Source organism: Hemiscyllium ocellatum, chromosome 29 (assembly GCF_020745735.1).
Source record: "Hemiscyllium ocellatum isolate sHemOce1 chromosome 29, sHemOce1.pat.X.cur, whole genome shotgun sequence".
Taxonomy (NCBI): Eukaryota; Metazoa; Chordata; class Chondrichthyes; order Orectolobiformes; family Hemiscylliidae; genus Hemiscyllium; species Hemiscyllium ocellatum.
The window spans coordinates 33,267,001-33,293,199 of NC_083429.1; the positions used below are offsets into that span (position 1 = coordinate 33,267,001).

The following is a 26,199-nucleotide window of genomic DNA, read 5'->3' on the forward strand; positions in this document are numbered from 1 at the left end:
CTCTGGTTTCCTCTCACAGTCCAAAAATGTGCAGGTTAGGTGAACTGACTATGCTAAATTGCCCGTAGTGTTAGGTGAATGTAGGGGAATGGGTCTGGGTGGGTTGCTCTTCGGAGAGTTGGTATGGACTTGTTGGGCCGAAGGGCCTGTTTCCACACTATAAGTAATCTAATCATAAATGATGGATTGAGAATGGCCTAAGTGCTTAACCTCATCATTCATATTACAGGGCCCTGATTACAGGTAAGAAATACGACACTGATGACGAAAAATAAATTCCATTGTTACCAAGGAAAGACAGATGACAGAATAATTAGGCAATTTTTTTTCAACACTTTTATTCATACCTTGTGTCTACATTAACGTACATGTGGGTTGCCATAGTAACCTAAACTCTAGTAGGCAAGGTTATTAAAACTAAACCTGCGCACAGCGCAAAGTTTACAATTACATTTCATGTGGAGATCAAAACAGTTCTAAAAAATGTACCTTGTATTTGAGTGCACATCGTGATACTTTGTTACATAATATCAGACATAGTTAAGCCGCACAATCCAATTTTATCTCATTTCAACTGATGTTGGTTGCATAGCCTATTGGCTAGCATTAGGCAGCATCAGACACACATGCAACATATTTAAAAAAGAAATATCTGCCTGGAGTGGGCACCATGGTTATTTGACCTAAATTACATTACAGTGCAGCATCAGCCAACTAGCAGACACCCTGTACAACGGGAAGGTTAATTTTAAAAGGGGACTTTTCCTCAGGCACCGGTTCATTCTCCATGCATTTATACAGAGTTTACATAACTGAGAAAAAGGGATAAAGGGATAATTTAATATTATCAGGACATTTGCAATACAGTATCTACTGTATTCTTGTACACATGAAAAACGTTTTGCACATTCATTTAATAGCATTGAAGAGTCAATAATTAGAATTAGTTTTTTTAGTAAAGGACTCCAACTGTTCCAGTAAATGATTTTGTTCAATTCTTCATGCACTGTGCCAGTTTAAAAAACAGTGCAGCAAGAAATAGTAATGACTTTTGTGGTTCATTTCATTATTTGAAAAGAAACAAGTTTAATAACCCACATGAGGCAGACACTGTCCCTTTTAAACTATACTGTCATCATATTCACATTTTCAAATCCTGCAAACAGCAAAACTGATCATTACTTCAAGTCTTGTAACACGACGGCAATCAGTGTAATAAAAAAAACTTACCACAAAGTTTTGAAAATGTACAGCCCATAAAATTCCTCTGAGCAACAAATTCTTTTCATGATTTTAACGATAAAGAGAAGTCAACTTCGTGGTATCAGTATCAACATTGTGAATATTGAGAAATAACTGTCTACACAAGACCTTATATGGGCTGTCAAACGTTTTCAGAAATAATACTATATTCAAGGAAAAGAAAATACAATATACTTTTTACCTTGAGAAATCGTAAGGAGGATGACTATTATGGATTGACAGCACATGTTTTAGATTTAACAGTAGGTGTAAAGAAAATTGTAATGTATTCAGCAAGAAATGGTGAAAAACTCAAAAACACAGCCTAGAAACATGGGTACACCATATTTGGGCATAGTGATGGTGGGCTTTTGTGTTTTTGTGTGTGTGGGGTGGCTGGGGGTATTTACAACGTCAACTCCCTACATCTGAATGTTCAGATCTGAGGCACATCTGTTAATCTGTATCAGCTCTCATTAGCATTGTACAGTGAGCTTGTAGTAAACGGGTCAATAGTTAAGTAAAATTGATGATTGGCCTGCTGTGATAACAAGTGAGGCTGCTCAAAATTAGGATCATGTTGGGAAAGAAAAAGAAATGTCAGGATGAGGGTTTAAAGGGAGGCTCGTAATGCTGATGACCAGCAAAAGAAAATAGCAGCATTGATAAAGGCTGGGGATACAATACCAATTCACTTTGCATTCTGAATGTGAGATCATAAATGGAATTCCTACTCCCCCGGTTTGACATGTAAGTAAATAGATTTGAAATCTTATTGATTAAAGTCTAACAGGTGGTCCCCTTTTAGACACCCTACACTGTTGTGTGTTTAATTTACCTGAGTTTAGCTGGTGCCAGCACTGGCTAACTCAGGAAAACGCAACACAAAATGCCAAATTGCAAACACAGGAAATCTGAAATTAAACAGAAAATGCAGGAAATACTCAGCGGGTCAGCAGCATTTGTGGAATGAGAAACAGTGTCAATGTTTCATGTCAACGTGAGTTTGCAAACCTGAAATGTGAATCTGGACAATGTATGGGGCGGATGGGGTTCATGTGAAGTAGAGCAGATGGCTGTTCCACCATTTTCTCATTCACCCCCATAATAGATGATGAATGGGTCCCAAAATCAGCACCTTGCTCATCACATCTTGATTAATAGGGGAATCAAGGAGTGCAGGGAAAGGGCAGTAAAGTGGTCTTGGATGTGTTGGATCAGTTATGATCTAATTTAATGGTGCAGCAGGCTCAAGAGGCTGAATGGCCTACTCCTGCTCCTATTTCTTATGGTCTTATGATACGTTAAGAAATAATGAATTTCAAAATGATCTTATTAATAGTTCAATTCCACTCAATATTATCCACTCATGACATAAAACAGTTGGGGTGGGCAGGTGACTGGGAATCTGGCAGTCCATTGTTTTGAGGGAAGGAATGAGATACTCATCTGCAAAGCCACACAGACAGCAGAAGGCCTACCTCCTTCCAGATGGTCTTAAAAATCCACTTCCACCATGCCCGACTTACCTGGATCTGGGATCCAATGGGCTTTCTTCATGGCTCTTCTTTAAATTCTATCAGTGCTCACCACTGAGCTTTACTCTGGCACTTAGCTTTCAGAGCTACCAGCTCAGCGGATCAGAAATCCCCGAGTGAGGGCTGTAAGTAGCACTCTGCAAAAATGTGGCCTACTCACCGTGCTTGGAGAAATGAGGACTACAGACGCTGGAGATCAGGGTCGAGAGTGTGATGCTGGAAAAGCACAGGTCAGGCAGCATCCGAAGAGCAAGAGAATCAATGATTCGGGTATAAGTCCTTCAACAGGATTCCTGATGATTCCAGTACCACACTCTTGACACTGTTCATGGTGCTTTCTTGCTGCAGGACAAGCTTGTTATTCAGCTGTCAATCATTGCTGTTTTCCTTCTAGGAGTGGGGGCAGGCGGTGTGGGATCTGTCTAACCTCTGTAAATCTTTTCCTTCATCTATGTTTCTCTCTCCACGTATGCTGGCTGGCTCGCCAAACATTTACAGCATTTTTTATTTCTCATTTGAGGAAAGGCCAAATCTGCAGTGGGAGGACTGAAGGGCTAGACTTCTTATCTGTATGATATTTGACTCTACTAATGTGATCATGCACATTCTACCCATTATATTAAATTTAGCAGGCTGTGTGACTGGGTTTCTAGGGCCAAATTGAGAATATCACATGCAGCAAAGCTCTATGTTATCAGAAATGGTACTTCATCTACCTCCGTCTGATTTTAGATTTATGCTAAATTTGGGAATCAGTGAAACATGTGCTAATTATGTTTAACCATAAAATGCAAAAACTGAGAGATAAAAGATGGACAACGGGCATGCCTCAAGAATTTGCGAATAAATCACAGTAAACGAGGCAATGGTTCTAAACATACGTACACATTATTAGTATGTTTTACAATACAGGATACGGTTTCTGCAAATGTAATGTAAATCCAAGTCGTATTAATACACAGATTTCAAAAGTGTCATATCAATACAAAATGACTAGAAATAACTGCTTTGAAATAGTTTACTCTAAATCATTGGACCAGATCTGTTTTACTGTTGCTCTATACTTTTAGAATTCTTTTGGTCACAAGTTATTTTCAGGCACAGGGGTCACTTTACCACCTTCATTATAATATGATTACTATGTCATGGTAAAACACACTGTGCTACCTTAAAAAAATTAATAAATTTAAACCAAATGATCCTACACTCAAAGTAACACTTGTCATAAGAAAAGAAATTTTAAAAAAAAGCTAAGTCAGTAAATTCCATGTAAATAAATACAAAAATCAACCTTTATCAAATGTCCACTGGAATAGATTTTGTTTCAGAATTTGTCCTAAGACTTCAGATAATCCAGTTAGGACATTTTACTACTTTTTAAACAGGATAGGTATGGGATATCTCTGTAAGGGTAACACACCAAGAATGGTACTGTATTTGAAGAAAATTAGCCCAGTTTAACTGGAAAATATTTTCATTCAGACTGCTTCAACAGCGTCATGTGAGGAACTCAAAAGTTGATTCGCTGACTATCACCCAGTTGTCAGCACATTAATTTATGCATTTTATATAACTCGTCTCTTTCCTTCTGACAGATACAGGCACACATGCACTCATTCACTCATTTATTCATGGCTTGGAAATTTACTTTCAGGCCTGCATTATTTTTTCCTGATTCTAGCACTTCTCTACAATTCTGCTCAACTGATTTTTGATGTTGCACATAATGTAAACTCTAAAATCAAAACAAACCATATAATTGAACAGGTTTAAGAAAATGTTTCAACTAATAATATGCTGGCAAAACTATGCCATACTAAGCACAGACACAAAAATACTAAGTAGCTGAACAGTGTCAAAATATCCAATTTTGTTTTGCAGTGCCAATATTTTTTCAACTATTTTTAAATTTGATTCCATTAATTGAAAATATAGTCTCAAATATTAAAAACAACACAAAAATGTAGCAATGAGTTTAGAATTCAAAAAATTATTTTAGTACAAAAAGCAAAACCTGTGTTCATCGACATGATACTACTGTATATGGAGTGATTGACATTTTGAACCTATCAAGTCTGATTTGTGACTTTACTGCAAAGTATCTGCCATTTGATTCTACCATTCACATTAAACATGGTTTCAGTGCATGACAAAAAGCAAGATGAATGCAATATCTGAGAGTGAACTGTTCACTGAACAATGATACTATAATTCAGGTAGATCAAACTTGTCAATACTTATTAAAATAGCTGAATTCTACATTTGAATTAATCATGGCTATTTCTATTTCCCATGATTGAAGTCGATTGTGGGATGTAGGCTAGGTTTGTCCTATAGACAACTTAATGTGGGCTTATGGATGAATTGCACTGAAATATTCTGACAATAGGTTACAATGCACTGGCTATTTGTGGTCACACTTACAATGCAAATAGCTCATCGATCACACATCTCATTTTAATTTATTAAATATTGTTAAATAATTTCAGATTGACAACACAAACTTTGGAACTAATAGAAAGTTTTGTTCTTTTTAGAAATCCATTTCTTCTAAGAAAAGGTTGTATCAGTCATACTAAAGCACCTTAATTTTGGTATCATATCTTATTGCATCTGACTGCATTGACATAGTACACATTGGCAGCTGTATTATAAATCTATTCATTGCCCATGCAGGGATGCTGTCAGGTACGAGGAGTTTATAGAGTAAGTTACTGAAGTTTAATTCCCTTCAAAATTCTAAAGCACATTGTTGTTCCTCCACTATTCATTACAAGTCTTACAAACATCGGTTTCATAAGACTAATAAAAAAGCACTAACAAAATCCACAATTCTGGGGGGGGGGGGGGGGGGCGGGGAGAGCATCTACACACATCAAGTTATCATAAGTTTCATGTTGAAAAGCACTGAAGTCTGACAACACTTTTTTTTGCTCTGAAACATCAGATATCATACCCCCAATATATCCCAACATTACTGAAACATATCAAGACTAGAGTGGCCATTGAAATGAATGCTCAACAATGCTGGTCAATCTTGGAGCAAGAAGAACCAATCAGCATCAATCAACCTACACACACACTTTCTGATTCAGTCAGCTCACAGACAAGACATTATACAATAACATATCATAAGTGAACTATTTAAATAGTACATTTTTTGGATTATGGGAACAGGAGATAATTTATTTAGTTCTAAACAGTTTGCACCAGGTGAACCTCCATTTCCAAGGTCCCACATGGTTTTGTTTTATTCTTGTGCATATTGTTGCAAATGATCGACCAATGTGTCAGCATGTATTAATTCAATGATGATACTGGGGCCTGGGTGGATTAAAGTGCTTGGCTGTTGCCACTTCATTTTATCACCTCTCTGTCCCTATTCCACAAAGCAGCATGTATGCTCCCCCACAACATTCCTCTTATCACATTTATTTCTGTTCTCATGAGATACTCGCATTGAGTTTTGGTCACTCAACATTATATCCTTGTATCTTCCATGTGCTATGTTAGCAAGCAGGGTGTTTTTTCTGTTCTTCAAAGTGGCAGGACATTCAAATTAAAAATCCCACTGAACTGATAAGATCCTGCTTGGTCTATCAACCAAATCTCACAGGGAAATTCAAGATAAATTCTTAACTCTTTCTTTTAATAATTTAGAGCGATGGACTCCTGCTGGGAAATTTAAGTCTCATTAAGCCAGTCAAAATGAATAACATATGTATATTTAGAAAGAAAACTGTACTAATTTGTAGATTTTTCTATTTTCTATGATACAACTGCAGAAATAAAAACAGACCATCCTGTACTTCTGCAGTACTGCTAAACGTGACAACACAGATGTCCTCAGCCTTGCACTTCCCAGAAACTCCCTCAGCATTTTAATGGTACTGATAATGACACTTTCATCAGCAGCAAACTGTTACCATTTTAACACAGAACATGGAATGCCTCACAATCAGGGTCCACACATGCATTCTATGAGCATAAGGTGGGCAATTTGCAGCATCAAGACACTGCAATGAGAATGACAGAACAGAGACACACTTTTGCTCTATATATTCTGTGACCTGCCTATGATAGATTGTTTAGTCTGTATATACAATAATATAAATATTTAAGTCAGTCACATCAGGATTCCAGTTACTTCTCTGTAGTTTTTCAATTTTCTACTGTACAACTGTAGAACTAAAACTGAACAGACTGACGTGCCATATATCTGCAAGTCACTTGTAACTTAGAATGTCTTCAAGTTTTACCAATACAGATATTCACAGTTTCTTTATCCATCATTGAGTCAGAATCAATACATTTGATTAATTTGTTAATAATAAATGGTGTGTTTTCAGGCATAATGACCTGTAGTTTCAAGATCCTCATCCTGCTCCTATTTGTGTTTGATGAATATCTTACTTTAACACAGAGCACATGGAACTTCAATTCACATGTCTTCCACAACAGAGACAGCCCACAAATTATTACATGCTTTTGTTACATGTTAAAGCTTACAGTACAACATTCTAGGATTTACAAGGAGTGTGTAGTCAGATTAGTGAGGCTGTTGTCTTCTCATGATGCTTCAGTGCTGTCAGAATTTAATTCTGTCACAGTTTCTAATCAGTAAAGGATCTTGATTTTGCCAATTGTGATTCCGCTGACTGGGCAGCAGTCCTGAAGGTCCAACTCAGCGTGTGATTCCAGTGTCTTTTTTAATTTTTATATATATATGTATGTGTGTCTATGTATATATATATAAAATTTATACATAACTATATTGCACACTATTCCCTCTTCGGCCTTGGTAATGCCCATCAGTGAAATCGATCTCGTTTGTCTGTTTCAGAACTGTAATCACGCAAACCGATGCCTTTTTGTAGAGTTACTAACGAGTCTCTCATCTGTAGGATCAATTTAAAAGACAAAAATGAAATTCCAAAGTCTACTTTAAAAACTCAACTTTCAGCATCTTATACAAGGAAGGCTTGAATCCAGCCTAGCTGATGACCAGGTCTTCAAGACAAAGCAGAAGCCAGAGTTCCATTTCTGCCAATGTCACACACGTCCTTAATGGATTAAGCATTGATTACAGAGAAACATCACAGCAATGTGCTGCTCCTTTTACTGAAATCAGAGAAAGAAAAAAGCACAGTCTTCATGAAGACCATTGAACTTTATAGGGAGGAAACATGAGGTTGACCAGGGTAGCTCTGTATAAACAATGGTAATGGTCTGTGAAGCAAACATCACAACACACTATAACAATATTTATTTAGGCAGTATTCTCAAAAAATCTATTCCACTAATTGGCAGTCATTTAATATACCTCACATTTTCTCTCACAGCCTGGAGAAGCTCTGATTGAGGCTGCACCACTTGTTAAAACCTAATAACAGTTAAACATAAAATAAATTTCCTCACTTCATCAGTTTAGTGTTAAATAATTTGCAGGGGTTAATTTTCCTCTCATCAGACTGAGATGAAATTCTGAATTGGCAATCTCTTTAGCTTCAGCAGTTATTTTTACAAAAGCAAGACTGACATGGCTATAAAGCTTTCCAGGATTCACAGCTTATTATTCATGCTCTTGAGATACAGAATGTGAGCACACCAGTTTACATGACTGTTAAGGTTCAGATTTAACAACAAATTCATCTAAATGCGATAAATTTTCTGTTTGGAACAAAGAATGATAGGGTTGGGAATTGGTACACTCTCATTTCAGTCAACTAAGTTGAGTTTTCAACCTTTCTGTTGTAGAAACAAGAGGGAAACTACCAGAGGCCACATTATACTGTATCTCCATTTCTCTGATCTTTGTTAGTAATTCAGTCTGACGAAACCTAGGCCCTAGTGTTGGAAGCATGCATATATAGGTTATGCACAATCTACTGAGATGTACGCTGAAGCTGAGATGTACACTGATACCTCAACACTGCGTGTCAATGTTACTTTCAGAACACAGTACCTTACATCATTATCTGGTTGTTTGCCTCCTCCAGCCCTTCTGAGTGAAGTTAACAACTTATCAGCAATTCATGCTGTCTTGGGGGCAGTTTTATGAGACAAGGCCCATTGAGCAATGCATTAAGGTTCCCCAAATTCATTTTGCATATTATTGTTTTACCCTTTCGAGACACTTTTATTATAATAAAAAAGATCCTTTGAAGCTAGATCCCTGAGGTGAAAAAAATGGATTTAACAACTCCAGTAGAGAGCCCTGAGAATATTTGGTACAATATGTTAGACTAGCTTAATAATCTACTTTTACATACCACAAAAATGTTTGCAGTCAATTCTATTAAGTTTAAGAAAAAAATATTCAAGGAATGGAATTTAATCCAAATTTTATCTTCAATATACTAGTCAGTTCTGTCACACTTGTGGAGCTACTGAGAAAATCTGTTCCCAGTGTTTGTCAGTAAAAAAATAAGTCACCTGATCTAGAAGCACCACTGATGATTTTAAAATCTCTCTCCATTTTTGCAGCTCAGCATCATGGTAACGTTGCTGTGATTCTAATAATTGGGCCCACTCCACCTGTGACTGGGGAAGTTTGCTGCATAGAAGAAAATAAACATGTAATAAAATGCATACAAATTGACTTAACCAGTACAAATTTCAGCAAAATTCATTCAGTCCCTGAATGAATTAATCATTATGACAAGTTTAATAATTATGTTAATTTGTGACCCGTTGAGGAGACTCCTGAATTAAGCTATATTTTAAGCTCGATGACACTAAAAGTTTAGTGACACAGATGTTAAATATTAAAAATACGAACAAAACTGACGAGTGTATGCCGGTGAAACGAAGACCAATGACCTCGCTTTGTTGAAGCAGCAGCGCCCATGAAAAACAGTCTGTTTCCAGATTGAGCATTGGAATTAAAGAAAGTTTCTTGATTTACTGAACTACTGCCCACTGAGTATTTCCACAGGTGCTATGCAAATTGTCATGTTTTAAGTTCTGATTATTTAAGAACACAAGTAGGAACAGTGCAATCCAGCACCTCAAGCATGCGCGACCATTCAATAAGATCATGGCTAATCAGATTTTGGCCTCAACTCCATTTACCAGTTTTGTTTCTCATAAACTGGCTTCCCTACAGTTCAAAAATCATTTGAATGGATTAAAAGGACGCAGTCTTCATAGTATTGTGGGATAGACAATTCCAAAATGTCTCAATCTTCTGACAGAATAAATTCTTCACCTCTATTTAACTGGATGATACAATATTTTAAACAATGCTGCAGTTCTAGAGTTTTCCATGAGGGGAAACATCACCAGCATTTATTCAGAATCCTAGATCTTTCAACAAGATTATCTTTCATCTTCTAAAAATGTCAGAGTCGAAAATACCTCTCCTGGAGCCTGATCCCATGCCAGGTAGTGAGACTCTGTGTGGTATATTCCAACATCCATAGCTTGTAAAATAGCATCATATTCAGAAATACTAATAACACCAAGCTGTGAATAGAGCAACAGTTAAGATTAGAATTTGAGAAGTAGGAGAAGGAGCATGTTATATAGCTCTTTGAGCCTGCTTCACCATTCAATACAATTCTGACTGATCTTCTAAGTCAATTCCACCTTTGTGAAATACCCCACATTCCTTTCGCTCCCAAAATTCTACTTCCTTTGCCCTGAATATGTGTAATAAGGAGTATTCATAGTCAGCGGTAGAGAAATCTAAAGATCCACAACCCTTTGAAAATTTCTTCTCATCTTAATCCTAAATGGTCAACATCCTAGTTTAAGGCCTTGATATCCAATTCTAGACTTCTCAATCAGAATAAACATCCTTTCAACATATACCTTTATCAAACTCTTAAAGAATTGTCTAGGTTTCAATGAGATTACCTCTCATCATTCTAACTGCAGAAAACATGGCACAGACTACTAAATCTCTCCTTGTAGGACATCGATTTCTGGGTTGAGTGTAATCTGGAGAATGTTCACTGCGCATCCGTCTTGGTGTGTAAATCCTTCTTTGGCCAAGGGGATCAAACAGCAAACAGTACTCCAGGTACAGTCTCACTAAAGTCCTACTCAATTCTCTTGCTGTATCTGTCATTCTGAAGGATGAGACCATAATAGTTAGCACTGCTACCTCAAAGCACCAGGGACCCGAGACCGATTCAAAACTGTCTGCGTGAAGTTTGCATTCTCCTCTGCATGGGTTTTTTCTGGGTGTTCCCGTTTCCTCCCACAGGCCAAAGATGTGCAGGTTAGATGGATTGGCCATGCTAAAAATTGTCCTGTTGTGTCCAGGGATGTGCAAGTTAGTTGAGTTAACCATGATGAAACCCATGCAGGGTTGAATGCTTTTTGGCAGTCAGTGCAGACTTGATGGGCTAAATGATCTCTTTCTGCAGTGTAGGGATTCTACAAGTCTAATGAAAGGTGTTTAAAAATTAAGACAGATGGCCAGACAACAATGTTTGAAATTCCTTTCTACCTAGGTGCCACCAAGAGGCAATATAAGTTACGGTATCTTCCACCATGAAAAATAACTGAATTATGAATTTATGATATTTGCTGGCTACAATTCAAGGGCAGGTGACAGCTTTAAATCAAAGCAATACCTGAAAGGTTTTGATTGTTCATATGCAACTTCATCTTACTTGTATTCAATACAGATGTTGTCCAATATTATGGTGAATAAAATTTGAATATAAAGTTAAATATCATAGAAAATAATAATCTCTGAATATCATATAAAGAACTTTATTTGTCGCACATTAATTCTTTCCTCTCCTAAGGTGTTGACTCCTTGCTGAGGTAGTGTGATTTTAAGGATATCATCTTCCACTGGGACCTAGTGCAAGTATTCACTAACAGAGAACAACATTACAATAAGTATACTGCACAGGAACAGATTGGTGTTAATGCCTTCCTCCATTTTTTTCCCATCTAAATTTGCTATCCGTTCTTTCTCGGTTCCTTGCCTAGCTGAGTGTGGAGAACTTGAATTATCCATACTTTATTTTCCAAGTACTATAAAAATGTTAATTTGCCTCTGTTCTAATTAACAAAAAGAGGAAGTGTAAAAATAACTTCTTATTAAAACAGAAATCAGGTAACATCCATTTCAAGTTCAGTTTCTGCTCTGATTGTTTGGAGTAGAGATTTTAAAACAGGCTGTCCAGCAAGTCAAATTATTTTAACCTCTATCTTAAATTGGACATTTAGTTTGTCTATTTTAAAAACTGACATTGATTCATTTCTGCTATAAATACTCAGTTATCTAAATCATTTTGCTGTTTGCCTAATATGGAATGCATGCATTGTACAGAAAACAAAACTGAAAGACAGTGCAAAAGAACTACAGATGTACCTTAAACAGATCCTAAAGTGAGCAGTAAACAGAAGAGGAAAATAGTAATCAGAAGGGAAAATGTATCAGTGATGCGAGCACAGTTTGGTTAAAGCAATTAGTAAAGCTTGGTGTCTCAAATGGAGAGGTTGACATATTTCTATAAATTGTTGAATCAGCATGATTAGGCTTATAAACAATAGACATTGGTCAAAAGTATCTCAAATCAATGTGAATTCATTTTAAATAAGGAAATTTGACAAGTAAGTTAGTTGATGTAGACCTGTTCCCTGATATGGTCAGAAAATGCCTTTCTGAAATTTCTAAATATTCATAGACAGTGAAAAGTACAACAGATCCTTAACCAATTTTAAGTTTAGAGTAGATTTAACTATTTGATAAAAATAGTAAGACAATTCATACACTATTCAAACATTTACCCTGGAAGAATACTATTATTTAATACTAGGATCACAATCTCATATACCCACTGAAGCCATATACATACATGGACTATGAATCTAGCCTATTCGCTTACCTATCTTTCACATTAGGTTAGTGGCATACTGAGAAGACAGAATTGTGGAATTATCCTTTTCTATTTCAAAATATGTCTTCTGCATAAATTATTTCTAAGTTAAAAATAAGTACAACATAAGGCTATACAGGTTTTGCAGAAAATATAGTGGACTTCTGACATTCCTCATTATGGCTTCAATCCTGTTACAACAAAAGAACATTTTCCAGTCATACAAGGAAACTATTCACATTAAGGTAAACGAGGAAGTCTTGGATATAAACAGACACTTATTATACTTTGCCAGAAAGGTCTTGGACGGTGGTCTTTCCCCACTGCGCCATGAACTACCAAGCTTCAGTGAATGAGATTCCACTGTGCTAACTGCTCCTCTTCAGGGTTGGGGTGAGCAAGTCAGGAATCAATGGTGATTAGAAGTGTGAGCCCTAACTAGTTGCAGCAAATTTAAGTTAGCCTAAAGCACAAATGTAAAAGGTTCTTTCCAGCAACTTCAAACAATGAACAACTTAGCATAAATGCCCCTTACCGTAAATTGCGGGGTCACCTACACACTAATAATGGAATGCATATTACTTTCATCCTCAATTTTCCAAAACATTCTGAGCTAATAATAATTTTCGCAGTATTTGTATTTGTTTTTCTCAACAGAACTTTACGGAAATCTTAAATGATCTCTTTGACAAACTACACTTACATACAAAAAGTTTAATATATTATTTATACACCTACATTCTCATCATATCTACGTTTCCTGGCATTTTCTGGAGCCAAAATTCCTTTCTGTCTAGATGCCACCAAGAGGAAATATAAGCTATGATATCTTCCACCATGCAAAACAAATGAATTATGAAGTTGTGCACTGAGCATACAAGTGAATTCACATTCTCATTGAATGTTCAGCAAATTTTAACAATGACTGAACATTACATAGTAAAAGTTTGGTCATAGTGACAAAGAGATTTACAGCACGGAAACAAGACTCTTCAGTCCAACTCGTCCATGCCGACTAGATATTCTAACCTAATCTAGTTCCATTTGCCAGCACTTGGCCCATATCACTTCAAACCGTTCCTATTCATATACCCCTCCAGATGCCTTTTAAATGTTGCAATTGTACCAGCCTCCACCACTTCCTCTGGCAGCTCATTCCACACACACACCCCCTTAGGTGCCTTTTAAATCTTTCCCTCTCACCCTAAACTATGTCCTCAAGAACTAGACTCCCTCACCCCAGTGAAAATACCTTGTCTATTTAAAATCATGCTCCTCATGATTTTAAAAACCTCTATAAGATCACCCCTCAGCCTCCGACATTCAAGGGAAAACAGCCCCAGCCTACTCAACCTCTTCCTCTAACTCAAATCCTCTAACCATGGCACCATCCTTGTAAATCTTTTCTGAACCCTTTCAAGTTTCACAACAAACCTCTGATAGGAAGGTGACCAGAATTGCATGCAATATTCCAAAAGTGGCCTAATCAATGTCCTGTACAGCCGCAACATGACCTCCCAACTCCTGTACTCAATGCTCTGACCAATAAAGGAAAGCATACCAAATGCCTTCCTCGCTATCCTATTTACCTGTAACTCCACTTTCAAGGAACTATGAACCTGCAACCCAAGATCTCTTTGTTCAGCAACACTCCTGTTCTGACTCTGATTTGCTTTTACAAAGTTTAGGAGTCAGCAAATTCTTTTTCTCTCAAGGGAATGATACTCTGGTTAAGGTACCAACAAAATGATATAGCATTGAAAGAAATAATATTGCTGATTTCATTTTTCTTGTGTTTCTGACAAATTTATCCAGTTAAGTTTTATTCCCTAAACTTCCATTTTCCACACACTGGGATACATCCTTTATAAAAATTATTACGGATGCTGTTTCAGGAGAGTATTCTATCCAATTACAAAGCCACCCTACCCAATAAATAAGTAATTTAACCTATCTATTCCTTTGATGATGATACATTTTTACCTTTCCATAATCTATTGACTGACCAATGGAAATAATTTTCTCTTATTTACGAACCAAAGCCATTCAGAACATTGAACATTAAGATTAAGAACCAAAAAGCCCAACTTGTTAATTCAATGTATTTCCTGTCAAAATAACTGAAATAAATTGTTTCCATTTAATTATAAATTCACTGGGGATATTCACTAAATGATGTAATAGTTTACAAAGACCACTCTTGCAACTTCCTACATCTCAGAATCAATTGCAATGTGTCTATCAAATAAAGCACTATGTATTGTTGTTACTCACACAAAGCTTACGATGAGCAATAACTTGGAAACACTGTAAAGTTGAATTCCTCCTGGAATTTCTTCTGGGATGTATTTAGTTTGTGTGGAACCTGTGGCAAAAAAAAGATGATTTTTCATGCAAGCAACCATGATGTTTCCAATAGTTGTGTTAGTGTTTACGCATTAAGAACTGATTTCATCTGATTAAATTTCCCCTTGTAACTCACAAAATTGGCAGACAGCCTGAGTGCAAAAATAAGGGACAAAAGCAGAGTGTGAAGACAATGGGCCAAATTGCCTTGAAATTGAAGCTCTTGTCAAGAGGAAGAAGGCGGCTTTTGTGAGGATGAGGCATGAAGGCTCAGTTAGGGGGCTTGAGAGTTTTAAATTAGCCAGAAAAGATCTGAAGACAGGGCTAAGAAGAACCAGGAGGGGATAGGAGAGGTTATTGGCATATAGGATCATGGAAAACCCTAAGGCCTTCTGTAGGTATATCAGGAATAAAAGAATGATTAGAGTAATATCGGGACAATCAAAGATAGTAGTCGGAAGTTGTGTGTGTAGTCTGAGGACGCAGGGGAAGTGCTTAATGAATAATTTTCGTCAGTATTCACATTGAAAAAGGGCAATGTTATGAGAATATGGATTTACAGGCTACTAGATGAGATGGGATTGCGGTTGACAAAGAGGAAGCTTTGGCAATTTTGGAAGATCTGAAAATAGACAAGACCCCAGGGCTGGATGGGAGCTATCCTCAGATTCTCTGGGAAGCCAGCGAGGAGACTGCAGAAGCCTTTGGCTTTGATCTTTATATCATCATTGCCAACAGGACTGGTGCCAGAAGACTTGAGGACAGCAAATGTCATCTCCTTGTTTAAGATGGGGATTCGGGACAACCCTGGAAATTATATACCTGTGAGCCTTACTTCGGTTGTGGGTAAGGTGTTGAAAAAGATTATAAGAGATAAGATTTATAATCATCTGGAAAGGAATAATTTTATTGGGCATTTGTGAAGGGCAGGCCGTGCCTCATTAAACTTATTGAGATCTTCGAGAAAGTGACAAAACAGGTGGACGAAGGTAAAGCAGTTAATGTCGTGTATTTGGACTTCAGTAAGACATTTGATAAGGTTCCACACAGTAGGCTAGTGCACAGAATACTTAATTTCAGGATTGAAGGTGTTATAGCGGTTTGGATCAGAAATTGGCTGAACGATGACAGAGGATGGTGGTTGATGGGAAATGTTTATCTGGAGCTCACTTACCAGTGGTGTGCCGCAAGGATCTGTTTTGGGGTCACTGCTGTTTGTCATTTTAATAAATGATCTGAATGTGAGCGTAGAAGAACGGATTAGTAAATTTGCGGATGACATTAAGGTAGGTAGAGTTGTGGATAGTGCCGAAGGATGTTTTGGTTACAGAGGGACATAGATAAGATGCAGAGCTGGTCTGAGAAGTGGCAAATGGAGTTTAATGCAGAAAAGTGTGACGCAGTTCACTTCGGAAGTAGTAGTAGGAGTGCAGAGTACTGGGCTAATGGTACAAGTCTTGGCAGTGTAGACGAACAGAGAGATCTGTGTCCAGGTGCATAAATACCTGCAAATTGCCACCCAAGTTGATAGGGTTGTTAAGACTGCATATAGTGTGTTGGCATTTTTTGGTAGGGGGATTGCGTTTCAGAGCCACAAGGTCATGCTTCAGCTGTATGAGATATTGGTAAGGCCACACCAGAATATTGCATACAGTTCTGGTCACTGCACTATAGGAAGGATGTGGAAGACTTGGAAAGGGTTCAGAGGAAATTTAGCTGGATGTTGCCTGGTATGAAGGGAAGGTCTTACAAGGAAAGGCTGAGGGAACTGAGGCCATTTTCACTGGAAAGAAGAAGGTTGAGAGGTGACTTAATCGAGACGTATAAGATAATCAGATAAGGTGGACAGTCAGAGCCTTTTTCTTTGGATGGTGAAGGCTAACATGAGTGGACATAGCTTTAAATTGAGGGATGATAGATGTAGGACAGAGATCAGGGTAGTTTCCTTACTCAGAGAATAGTAGGAGAGGGGAATGGCCTGCCTGCAACAGTGGCAGACTCGTCGATGTTAAAGGCATTTAAATGGGCATTGAACATACATATGGATAATAATGGAATGGTGTAGGTTCGATGGGCATCAGATTAATTTATTTTGCTTTTCTATTTACATCATACAAACAGCAGCCTGCTCTTGACCTCCCTGTTATTTGTAAGTGCATGCTTATTTGAGCATTAGTTGTCCACCAATTTGCCGCAGAAAGTCAGGGCTCATAACTAAAATTGAAAGTACCCTTTTAACTATTTCTGCAATACACTTCCAGCCCAGAAGGAAAACAATTCAAGTTGCTCAGTTACAAGACTGCATGCAACAAACTGTCGCTTCTGAAGATTCTGAAAATTTCAGATATTTGTTATTTTCTTGTCTGTCTTCTTCACTTTTGTCTCTTCATGCAAGCTTTCTTCTCCTGTCTTTATTTTTCTGTCCCCAATTTGAGTCTAATTCACACTGTCTGATTCTCGCTTCTTCTCTTTTTGTCTCTTTTTCTTTTCCAATCCTTAAATACTATAGGTCAAGAAGAAACACATTGGTCCTGTTATTGACTGAGGATCCAGATGCCCCATTGACTTCATTTGTACAGCTAATGAGGTATATACACAAAAACATGAGTTGAAGGATGCAGACAAAAATCTAACATTAACAGGATGCAACCAATAATTCATGATCTACAAATAACTCAGTGCTAAAGGAATTCCTTAGTAGTGGGGGTATGTAGATAAAACTAGTTATTAAAATAAATAACGAACTGGTCATGTGCTACCAGTGAATTAATTTTGCAATATAAATTAATGCCATGATTCATATCCATTCAAAATTGTCCAAAAAGCATGCTTTTATTTAAATATAAAAATGAGTAAGAAAGAGACTGGAGAGCCACTGATAGAATATTTTCACCACTGACATTGCTTCTTCACTTTCAATTTTACCTGCCACATGTTTAATCCTCTGGGCTACCTCTTCGTCAGTTGGTGTAGTAACAGGGCTGACTGTTTCAACAAGGTGTTGGCTTCGCACATGCATGTGAGGCCGTTTTCTCCTTCGAATTGTGGATGATTTGTTAGGCTTTTCTTTCGGAGATTGCCTGTGCAGTTCAGCAGCATATTGTTTCTCTATTTTTGCAAGTTCAATATCTATGGATACCAAAACGGAATGTTTGAAGATGAAACCAATCAAACAAAACCACTCCGATTAAGTACTGTTAAGTAGAATAGAACCAATATATTCATCATCTCTTTTTTTTAAACACATTGCCTGTAAGTATGCCTATTTTGTTTAGAAGTTCACAAATTAAGTTAGAGGAGAGAGGAGATCATGGGGAGGTTTGGCTCTTGCTGACTGCCAATTCAAAGCACCTGTTCCTGCATCTACTGTCATGTCCTGAATTGTCACAATTAGTTTAGGAAGCAGTTAGTAGTTAACACAATAGTCTCAAAGGAGCATTATACTATTAACGTATCTAGTATAACTTTCAAAAGCATTTTTAAAGTTAATTTGTTTGGATACGTTCTGATAGACCTTCAAGTAAAGTGGGACTTTAACAAGAACCCTCTTAAAAGAATTTTTAAAAAATCAACCTGTTCAGCCCAGAGACTGGGACAACCACAACACCCAAGGTGTTCCTAGTAGGTTACACTTCCATGGTGTGCTTAGCAATCTTCTGTTGTTATAAGAAACAACGATTGCACCGGGACAAAATAACATTCCTTACCAAGAAACAAATCTTGTTTCTCAGTCTTCATTAACTTAATCTCAGATACTATACCTTAAGCACACTTAAAACATGTGGGGGAAGAATGTAATGAAATTTCCACTCCTGGATCAATATTCAGAGATCAAGAAACAACACTTAGATATTGACTATGTGCAGGATTGTGTTTGGCTGTGTTGGCACATGGGTAAAAAAATTTACCAGCTTCCAACATTGTTTTTCATGCATGAAAAACAGTTGCTTAGATGAGATACCATATTTCAGGCAGAATTCATGAAACTATACTTCACAATAAAAAAAGCGAGAAAATAAAATATTGCTCACCTAAATGTCTGAAGTAGTCATCTAAACCACTCCAAAAATTCTTCTCAATGAACGATTTCACTAACCCCCATGGCTGTTTCCTATACTTCAGTTCAGTTGAAATCCTGGATACAAGAAGTTATGTTAATTGATTAAATAACATGTTTATAGTTCAGCTATCAAATATCCTGGATATAAAAAAATTAGTCAATTGACTAAGTAATACCTTAACTGTTCAGCTACCTTGCAAAACTTCATTTATACATGCAATCGATAACACCATAGCAAAGTGTATGATGCAAATGACTGACCAGCTAAATTTAGCAAAGATCAGAATGCTTGAATGTGATTTTATGCTCAGTTAGGTTTTTGACAACTATCTGCATGCAGGTGACACATTCTCTCTGTGTCAGTGTGGATTTCTTCCCACAGTCCAAAGATGTGCAGGTTCGGTGGATTGGCCATGCTAGATTTCCCATTGCATCCAGGCTTGTGCAGGCTAGGTTGATTAGCCATGGGAAGTGCAGGGTTTCGGGAATGGGGTGGGTCCAGGTAAGCTGCTCTTCTGAGGGGCAGTACAGACACCATGGAATGAATGGCTTGCTTTCACACTGGAGGGATTGTATGAAGTCAACTGATTCTGACATGCTAACTTTGCACTCATCACCAAAGAACAAGGAACAACTTTGCAGTTTGGCAAACAAGTAAATCTCTGCTTTAGTATAGATTGCTCCCCCATGAGAAGAGCTGTGAAAACCAAATTCAATTTAGGATAAGTAAAAAGTCACATGCTGCTTGCTACTTACAACATGCTTTACTGTATAATAATGGAGAATCAGTGATTCACCGGTATTCTGCGATGAACATGACATTTTGATCAAAATTCCAAGTTTTAAGCTCTTTGATTTGAATGACAGGCATTACAGGTCAAAATCAGTTGAACAGAAAGATCATTGTTCTCTTACAACTATACTTATTTTTTAAAAGAGTGGATAAGATTCAATGTAGAACAACTTGACACAATGGCAGCTTTGTTCTGTCCATTGTTCAATAAAGTGAAAGGAATTTGTAGCCTGATGACAAATGATTCTGACATTTATTTGATCGATTTTGTGGCTCAAGAAGCAGTCACTGGACCTGAATTTATTCCATCAACCTTTAAATGAAGAATTGGCAACTTTATTGCATTTCAACAGGTACAGTTTGATCCTTTACTTCCCCTTCCTTAAATTTCAAAGGGTACTGGGTGTGAATCTCCAGGAGGATACACCAAAACATTTCTAAGGTAATCAGAATGAAGAAGGAATACAGGACCAGGTGTCACCCATTTAGCCTCCTGATCCTATTCTGCCATTCAATTCAATCAAGATCACATAAGGAAATACTTCCATGCTTAGTCAGAGATGTTCAGCATGGAAACTGACCCTTCGGTCCAACTCATCCATGCTGACCAGATATCCCAACCTAATCTAGTCCCACTTGCAACAACTTGGTCCATATCCCTCCAAACCCTTTCTATTCATATACCCATCCAGATGCCTTTTAAATGTTGCAATTGTACAAGACTGGACCACTTCCTCTGGCAGCTCATTCCATGCACATACCACCCTCTGCATGGAAAAGTTACCCCTTAGGTCCCTTTTTATATCTTTCCCCTCTCACCCTAACCCTATGCCCTCTAGTTTGAGGCTCCCCGACCCCAGGGAAAATACTTTGTCTATTTATCATATCCATGCTCCTCATGATTTTATAAACCTCTATAAGGTCACCCCCTCAGCCTCCAGCGAAAACAGCCCCAGCCTATTCAATCTCTCCGTAGAGCCCAAATCCTCCAACCCTGGCAACATCCTTTTCTGAACCCTTTCAGGTTCCACAACATCCTTCCAATGTCCTAACGAATGTCCTGTACAGTCGCAACATGACCTCCTAACTCATGTGCTCAAATACTCTGACCAATAAAGGAAAGCATACCAAACGCCTTCTTCACTATCCTATCTACCTGCGACTCTACTTTCAAGGAGCTATGAACCTGCACTCCAAGGTCGTTTTGTCCTAGGACCTTACCATTAAGTGTATAAATCCTGTTAAGATTTGCTTTCCCAAAATGCAGCACTTCATGTTTATCTAAATTAAACTCCATCTGCCACTTCTCAGCCCACTGGTCCATTTGATCAAGATCCTGTTGTAATCTGAGGTAACCTTCTTCACTGTCCACTACACCTCCAATTTTGGTGTCATCTGCAAACGTATTAACTATACCTCTTATGCTCACGTCCAAATCTTTTATATAAATGACAAAACGCAGTGGACCCAGTACCAATCCTTGTGGCACTCGAGTGGTCACAGGCCTCCAGTCTGAAAAACCACTACCACCTCTTGTCTTCTATCTTTGAGCCAGTTCTGTATCCAAAAGGCTTCTTCTCCCTGTATTCCATGAGATCTAACCTTGCTAACCAGTCTCCCATGCGGAATGTTGCCAAACGCCTCACTGAAGTCCTTATAGATCACTCTACCACTCTTTGTTACTTTTTCAAAAAACTCAATCAAGTTTGTGAGACATGATTTCCTACGCACAAAGCCACGTTGACTATCTCTAATCAGTCTGTACCTTTCCAAATACACGTACATCCTGTCCCTCAGGATTCCCTCCAACAACTTGTCCACTATCAACGTCAGGCTCACCAGTCTACAGTTCCCCGGCTTGTCCTTACCACCTTTCTAAAATAGTGATATCACATTAGCCAACCTGCCATTTCCAGCATTTCCCCTGTGACTATCGATGATAGAAATATCTCAGCAAGGGGCCCAGCAATCACTTCCCTAGGTTCCCATAGAGTTCTAGGGTACACCCGATCAGATCCTCGGGATATATCCATTTTTATGCATTTCAAGACATCCACCATTTCCCCCTCTGTAATATGGACACTTTTCAAGATGTCACTACTTATTTCCCTACATTCTATATCTTCCATGTCCTTGTCCATCATAAACAATGATGCAAAATACTCGTTTAGCATCTCCTGCGACTCCACACAAAGGCGCCTTGCTGTTCTTTGAGAGGCCCTATTCTCTCCCTAGTCCTTAATGTATCTGCAAAAACCCTTTTGATTCTCCTTAACCTTATTTGCCAAAGCTATCTCATGTCCCATTTCTGCCCTCCTGATTTCCCTCTTAAGTATACTCCTACTGCCTTTATACTCTTCTAAGGATTCACTTGATCGCTCCTGTCTATTACTTAAGATATGCTTCCTTCTTTTTAACCAAACCCTCAATTTCACCCTAACAGGAATATACTGTCTCTGGACTCTCGTTAACTCATTTCTGAAGGCTTCCCATTACCAAGCATGGCTGAAATTTTAAACACTTTCCTGAAAAGTGCAACTGATGCTCAATCAGTTTAAAGGTTATGGAGAAAAGCCAGGTATGTGGAGTTACTTTGTAGATCAGTCGTGATCTCACTCAAAGACCAGAACAGGCTCATGTGGTAAATTGATTCAAAGGCTGATTGACATTTTACTTCTATTTATCAGTGAGTTTTGAGAAGATTTATAGCTCAGGTTGAGGTTCTGGTTGCAAGTTTGTTTGCTGAGCAAACTCAGCAAGCAAACTTACATCTATTTATCAGTCTTGTTTCTGTAATCCTTAATCTCCTTGTCAATAGGAATCTACTGATTAAGTTATGACTTCAACCAGCATCTTCCAAGGATTGCACGTTAAACCCAATTCCAGAGTACTCAAAACATTTGGCTGTGTTTCCACTAACACAGCCGATGGCCCTGATGTGTTGTCCAGTAAACTTCATAAGATGACATCAAACACTTCGGGGCTCGGGAAAAAATTTCATTGCCAAAAAGAGTTCAAATCCTCCAGGTGGAAAAAAAAAGAGGATTTCAGTGCACTGGAACCATTTTCTTCACAATCAGCTGCAGTTTTAACTGATACAGAAAGCAATGTCTTTGGGAAACTGGTTGCTCTGCACAGTTCCAAACAAACCAAAGGATGTAACATATTTATTCCCTGGTATTGCAGATGAGGGGTTGAGAGCTGAATAGAAGGAGGATAAGATAGTGAAGAGGGAAAAGTTGACAAAAAGCCAAAGAAACCTCCAGATGGCAGACTAACATTTTCCTTGATCTGAGGGGGCTGTCTAATCTGTTTGATCCCAAATGGCTTTGCTTTAGACTCAACAGTTTTTTTAAAAATGGACAAGGTTTCGTATTTCCATTAGCCATTATATGAAGTAGTAAGAGTAATACAAGCTATAATAAGTTGCACAAGGGGCTTATTTTTAAGGGATGTCACATTGGATTTGGAATTCGATATTCTTAATACAGACATTGTTAATATTCACTATTTTCTGTATTCAAGGATGAATGGATTTGCTCTGGGAAATTCAGTGATCTTCTCGATTGACTTTGTTATTGCTAAATCCTGGCAGACTTTTTCAGCAAACTTGTGGTGAAACAGTGTTGTTTCTACTGCTTTCTAACATCTAGGAGGCCAAGAGAGGACTCATAACATATACAGATAAATACAGGTACAAGAGTTTTTGCTTGATCGCCTGACGCACTAGGTTTTGAAATGAGGTAAATGGCTCAACTCCAGAGATGATGCTTGACACTGAATAGAAGACAATGTCAGACTACCAAAGCAACAGTCTAAAAAACATAGCATTGCACTGGGTGAAGAACTATTCCAGTTCCATTCTGATTCATTTGATTTAAACTTACTTCCTTTGTGTTAAATTATGCTAACTGAGATGAAAAATGATGAAGGATCTTAAAACTGTTGCGTATCACTTTCTGCACTTAAAAAGGCACTATGATGTGAAACCCAATACACTTTTGCACAAAAACAACTAATTGAGGAGGATTATCGTTCTTACCTCAGTCTGCTTTTGTTTTTTGCCACCCGCGTAAGGCTGTATCTGTTGATTGTGTAGAAGTAGTCATGATATGGAACATCATGTGTAATCACCTCTGCATCGATCACATAACACTCACTCTCCTGGCTGGCTTTGTACAAAGTCTGTATTGAAAAAAAAACTTCAAAGCATGCAGATAACTTTAACTGCAATGAAAGAATACTCTGGGGACACAGTTATTACACGATCAGTCCTCGAGAAATAATCTGAAGTGCTATATTAAACTAATGAGTTACTTAGCTTGATGATGGTGAAAATTACCAGCCTCTAGCTTGCTGACAGCAAATTGAAAGGATTTGTCCAACAGTGCTATAAAATGCTCATTTTAACTTGTTACGAATAGCAAAGCCTTCTCTTTAATCTTTTGGAAGTCTCCATCACTAAATGTTATCTCATTAAGTTGGTGTTGGCAGACAATAGGTGCTTAAACAGCTGGAAACACTGTACTGAGCTAACCTGCTTCCATAACACTGACCCAAGTAAAATGTATTCTTGGTCAAATCTTTAACGTTGGCTTTGATCAGCAAGTCTTACCTGGGTCTCAGTCACTGTGGCAGTTTTTGGCGCAAGTGGGTTTGAGAGAGCAATAGTGTATAATATCACTCGGGTCTGATTGCCATTTACTTCTTTCTTCCAGGGATGACTAACCATGTCTAGAAATAGAAAGTAAAATATCTATGTTGTTGGCAATTGTTCATCTGGAATTAGGATTTGTAGAAATACGCTGCATTATGGCTAACATTCATGCTCAGTTTCATTATACATGTATGTTCTTTTCTTAACATCTCTGCCAATGAGGCCATGAAAACAGGTTGGAGATGAGAAAAATCTTCGATGACAGTGTTCAATAGAACAAGAAAAAACATTTTTCTTCCGTTTTGAAATATTTATTAATGGATTATGTTGTTAAAAATGAAACCTGTTTGCAATCTCTGCCCACAAAACCTCACTCCTGTCAGTGCTTTTCACAATCTGAATTCTGACCTTCACATGTTTAAATGTTCTGCTTCCATTCATCCTACTGTATTTGTATTGTATTGCTGCAGCTTTGCATGTCCAGCTCTTCGACTTGCATTGCAGAAAGAACCTCATGTCTCAAACAGATGCACTTGTATACTTCCAAAAATGTCATATGTTTTGCAGGGGCAACAAAGGACCTTGGATGAATGGATACTGGAGGGAAATAAACTTGCAAGGACGAACCTGGGGAATAGCACTGATTCAATTTCTCTACAGAGAGCTAGCCTGAATTCAATGGCTCAAATGACTTCTTTTTTGCCATAATAATTCTAGCATCCAGTTATGAAGAAACTAAAATCAGATCAGTGTAAATAATTAAGAATGAAATGGACAATTATAAAATAGGAATTGATGCAAGCTTTCAAGTGGTCCACATGGTTGATTGAAACATCCTATTCCAACGCCTCTTGATTTGTGTCTATCGAGATGGGACTGCTCTCTTTCTAAGTGTAGCCAGACAATTATTAGCAATGGCTTCTCTTCTTGGTCCTGCACTATTACCTTTGATGTCCCCAGTGATTTATCCCTAGTTCCCTGCTATTTCAAATCTGCAAGCTGCCCCTTGGTGACATTATCCAAAACCATTGTGCTGTTCTACTCAGTTCTACCAGCTTCTCAAACCCTCCAGTGTTGCAAAATCATCAGATTGCTTATGCAACGTACATCGCCAGAAAGCAGAAATTTCCTTCAATTAAATATTGCTAAGACTTAAACCATTGTTTTGTTCTTTGCTACGAACTCTGTTCCATACTTAATGATGCCATCAATCCCCCTTTCATTTGTCTGAGATTAAGCCAATCTGTCCATAACCTTGGTGTTACATTTGATGCCAAGGTGAAATTCCAACTTGATATTTCTATTTCTAAAACTGCTTGACCTTTGGGCAGCACGGTGGCTCAGTGGTTAGCACTGCTACCTTACACACCCAGGGATCCTGGTTCAATTCCAACCTTGGGCGACTGTCTGTGTGGGGTTTGCACATTCTCCCCGTTTCTGTGTGGGTTTCCTCCGGGTGCTCCAGTTTCCTCCCACAGTCCAAAGATGTGCAGGCCAGGTGAATTGGCCACGCTAAATTGCACGCGGTGTTAGGTGCTTTAGTCAAAGGGAAGTGGGTCTGGATGGGTTACTCTTCAGAAGGTCGATGTGGACTTGTTGGGCTGAAGGGCCTGTTTCCACACTGGGGAATCTAATCTTATCCCCGTCTCAGGCCATTTGCTGTTGAAATCCTCCTCTAAGCCTATTACCTCTGGACATAATTATTCTAATGCACTCTT

The 26,199-nt window shown here is 38.0% G+C and overlaps 1 protein-coding gene across 6 annotated transcripts in view; it reads right to left on the reverse strand.

Moving 5' to 3' along the window:
• Positions 1-5,312: 5,312 nt before the first annotated feature.
• The window catches only part of LOC132829473 (protein Aster-B-like), a 599,261-nt gene continuing 578,374 nt past the window's right edge, over positions 5,313-26,199 (reverse strand). For all 6 annotated transcript variants that reach the window (XM_060846670.1, XM_060846671.1, XM_060846666.1 and 3 more), the window contains 8 exons: positions 24,440-24,558; positions 23,867-24,009; positions 19,003-19,106; positions 17,897-18,100; positions 14,900-14,990; positions 10,140-10,247; positions 9,216-9,336; positions 5,313-7,678 (listed from right to left, as the gene is read on the reverse strand). In XM_060846670.1, the coding sequence (XP_060702653.1) occupies positions 7,592-7,678; positions 9,216-9,336; positions 10,140-10,247; positions 14,900-14,990; positions 17,897-18,100; positions 19,003-19,106; positions 23,867-24,009; positions 24,440-24,558 (977 nt within the window). In that variant the 3' untranslated portion in view covers positions 5,313-7,591. The remainder of the gene's footprint in view (positions 7,679-9,215; positions 9,337-10,139; positions 10,248-14,899; positions 14,991-17,896; positions 18,101-19,002; positions 19,107-23,866; positions 24,010-24,439; positions 24,559-26,199) is intronic.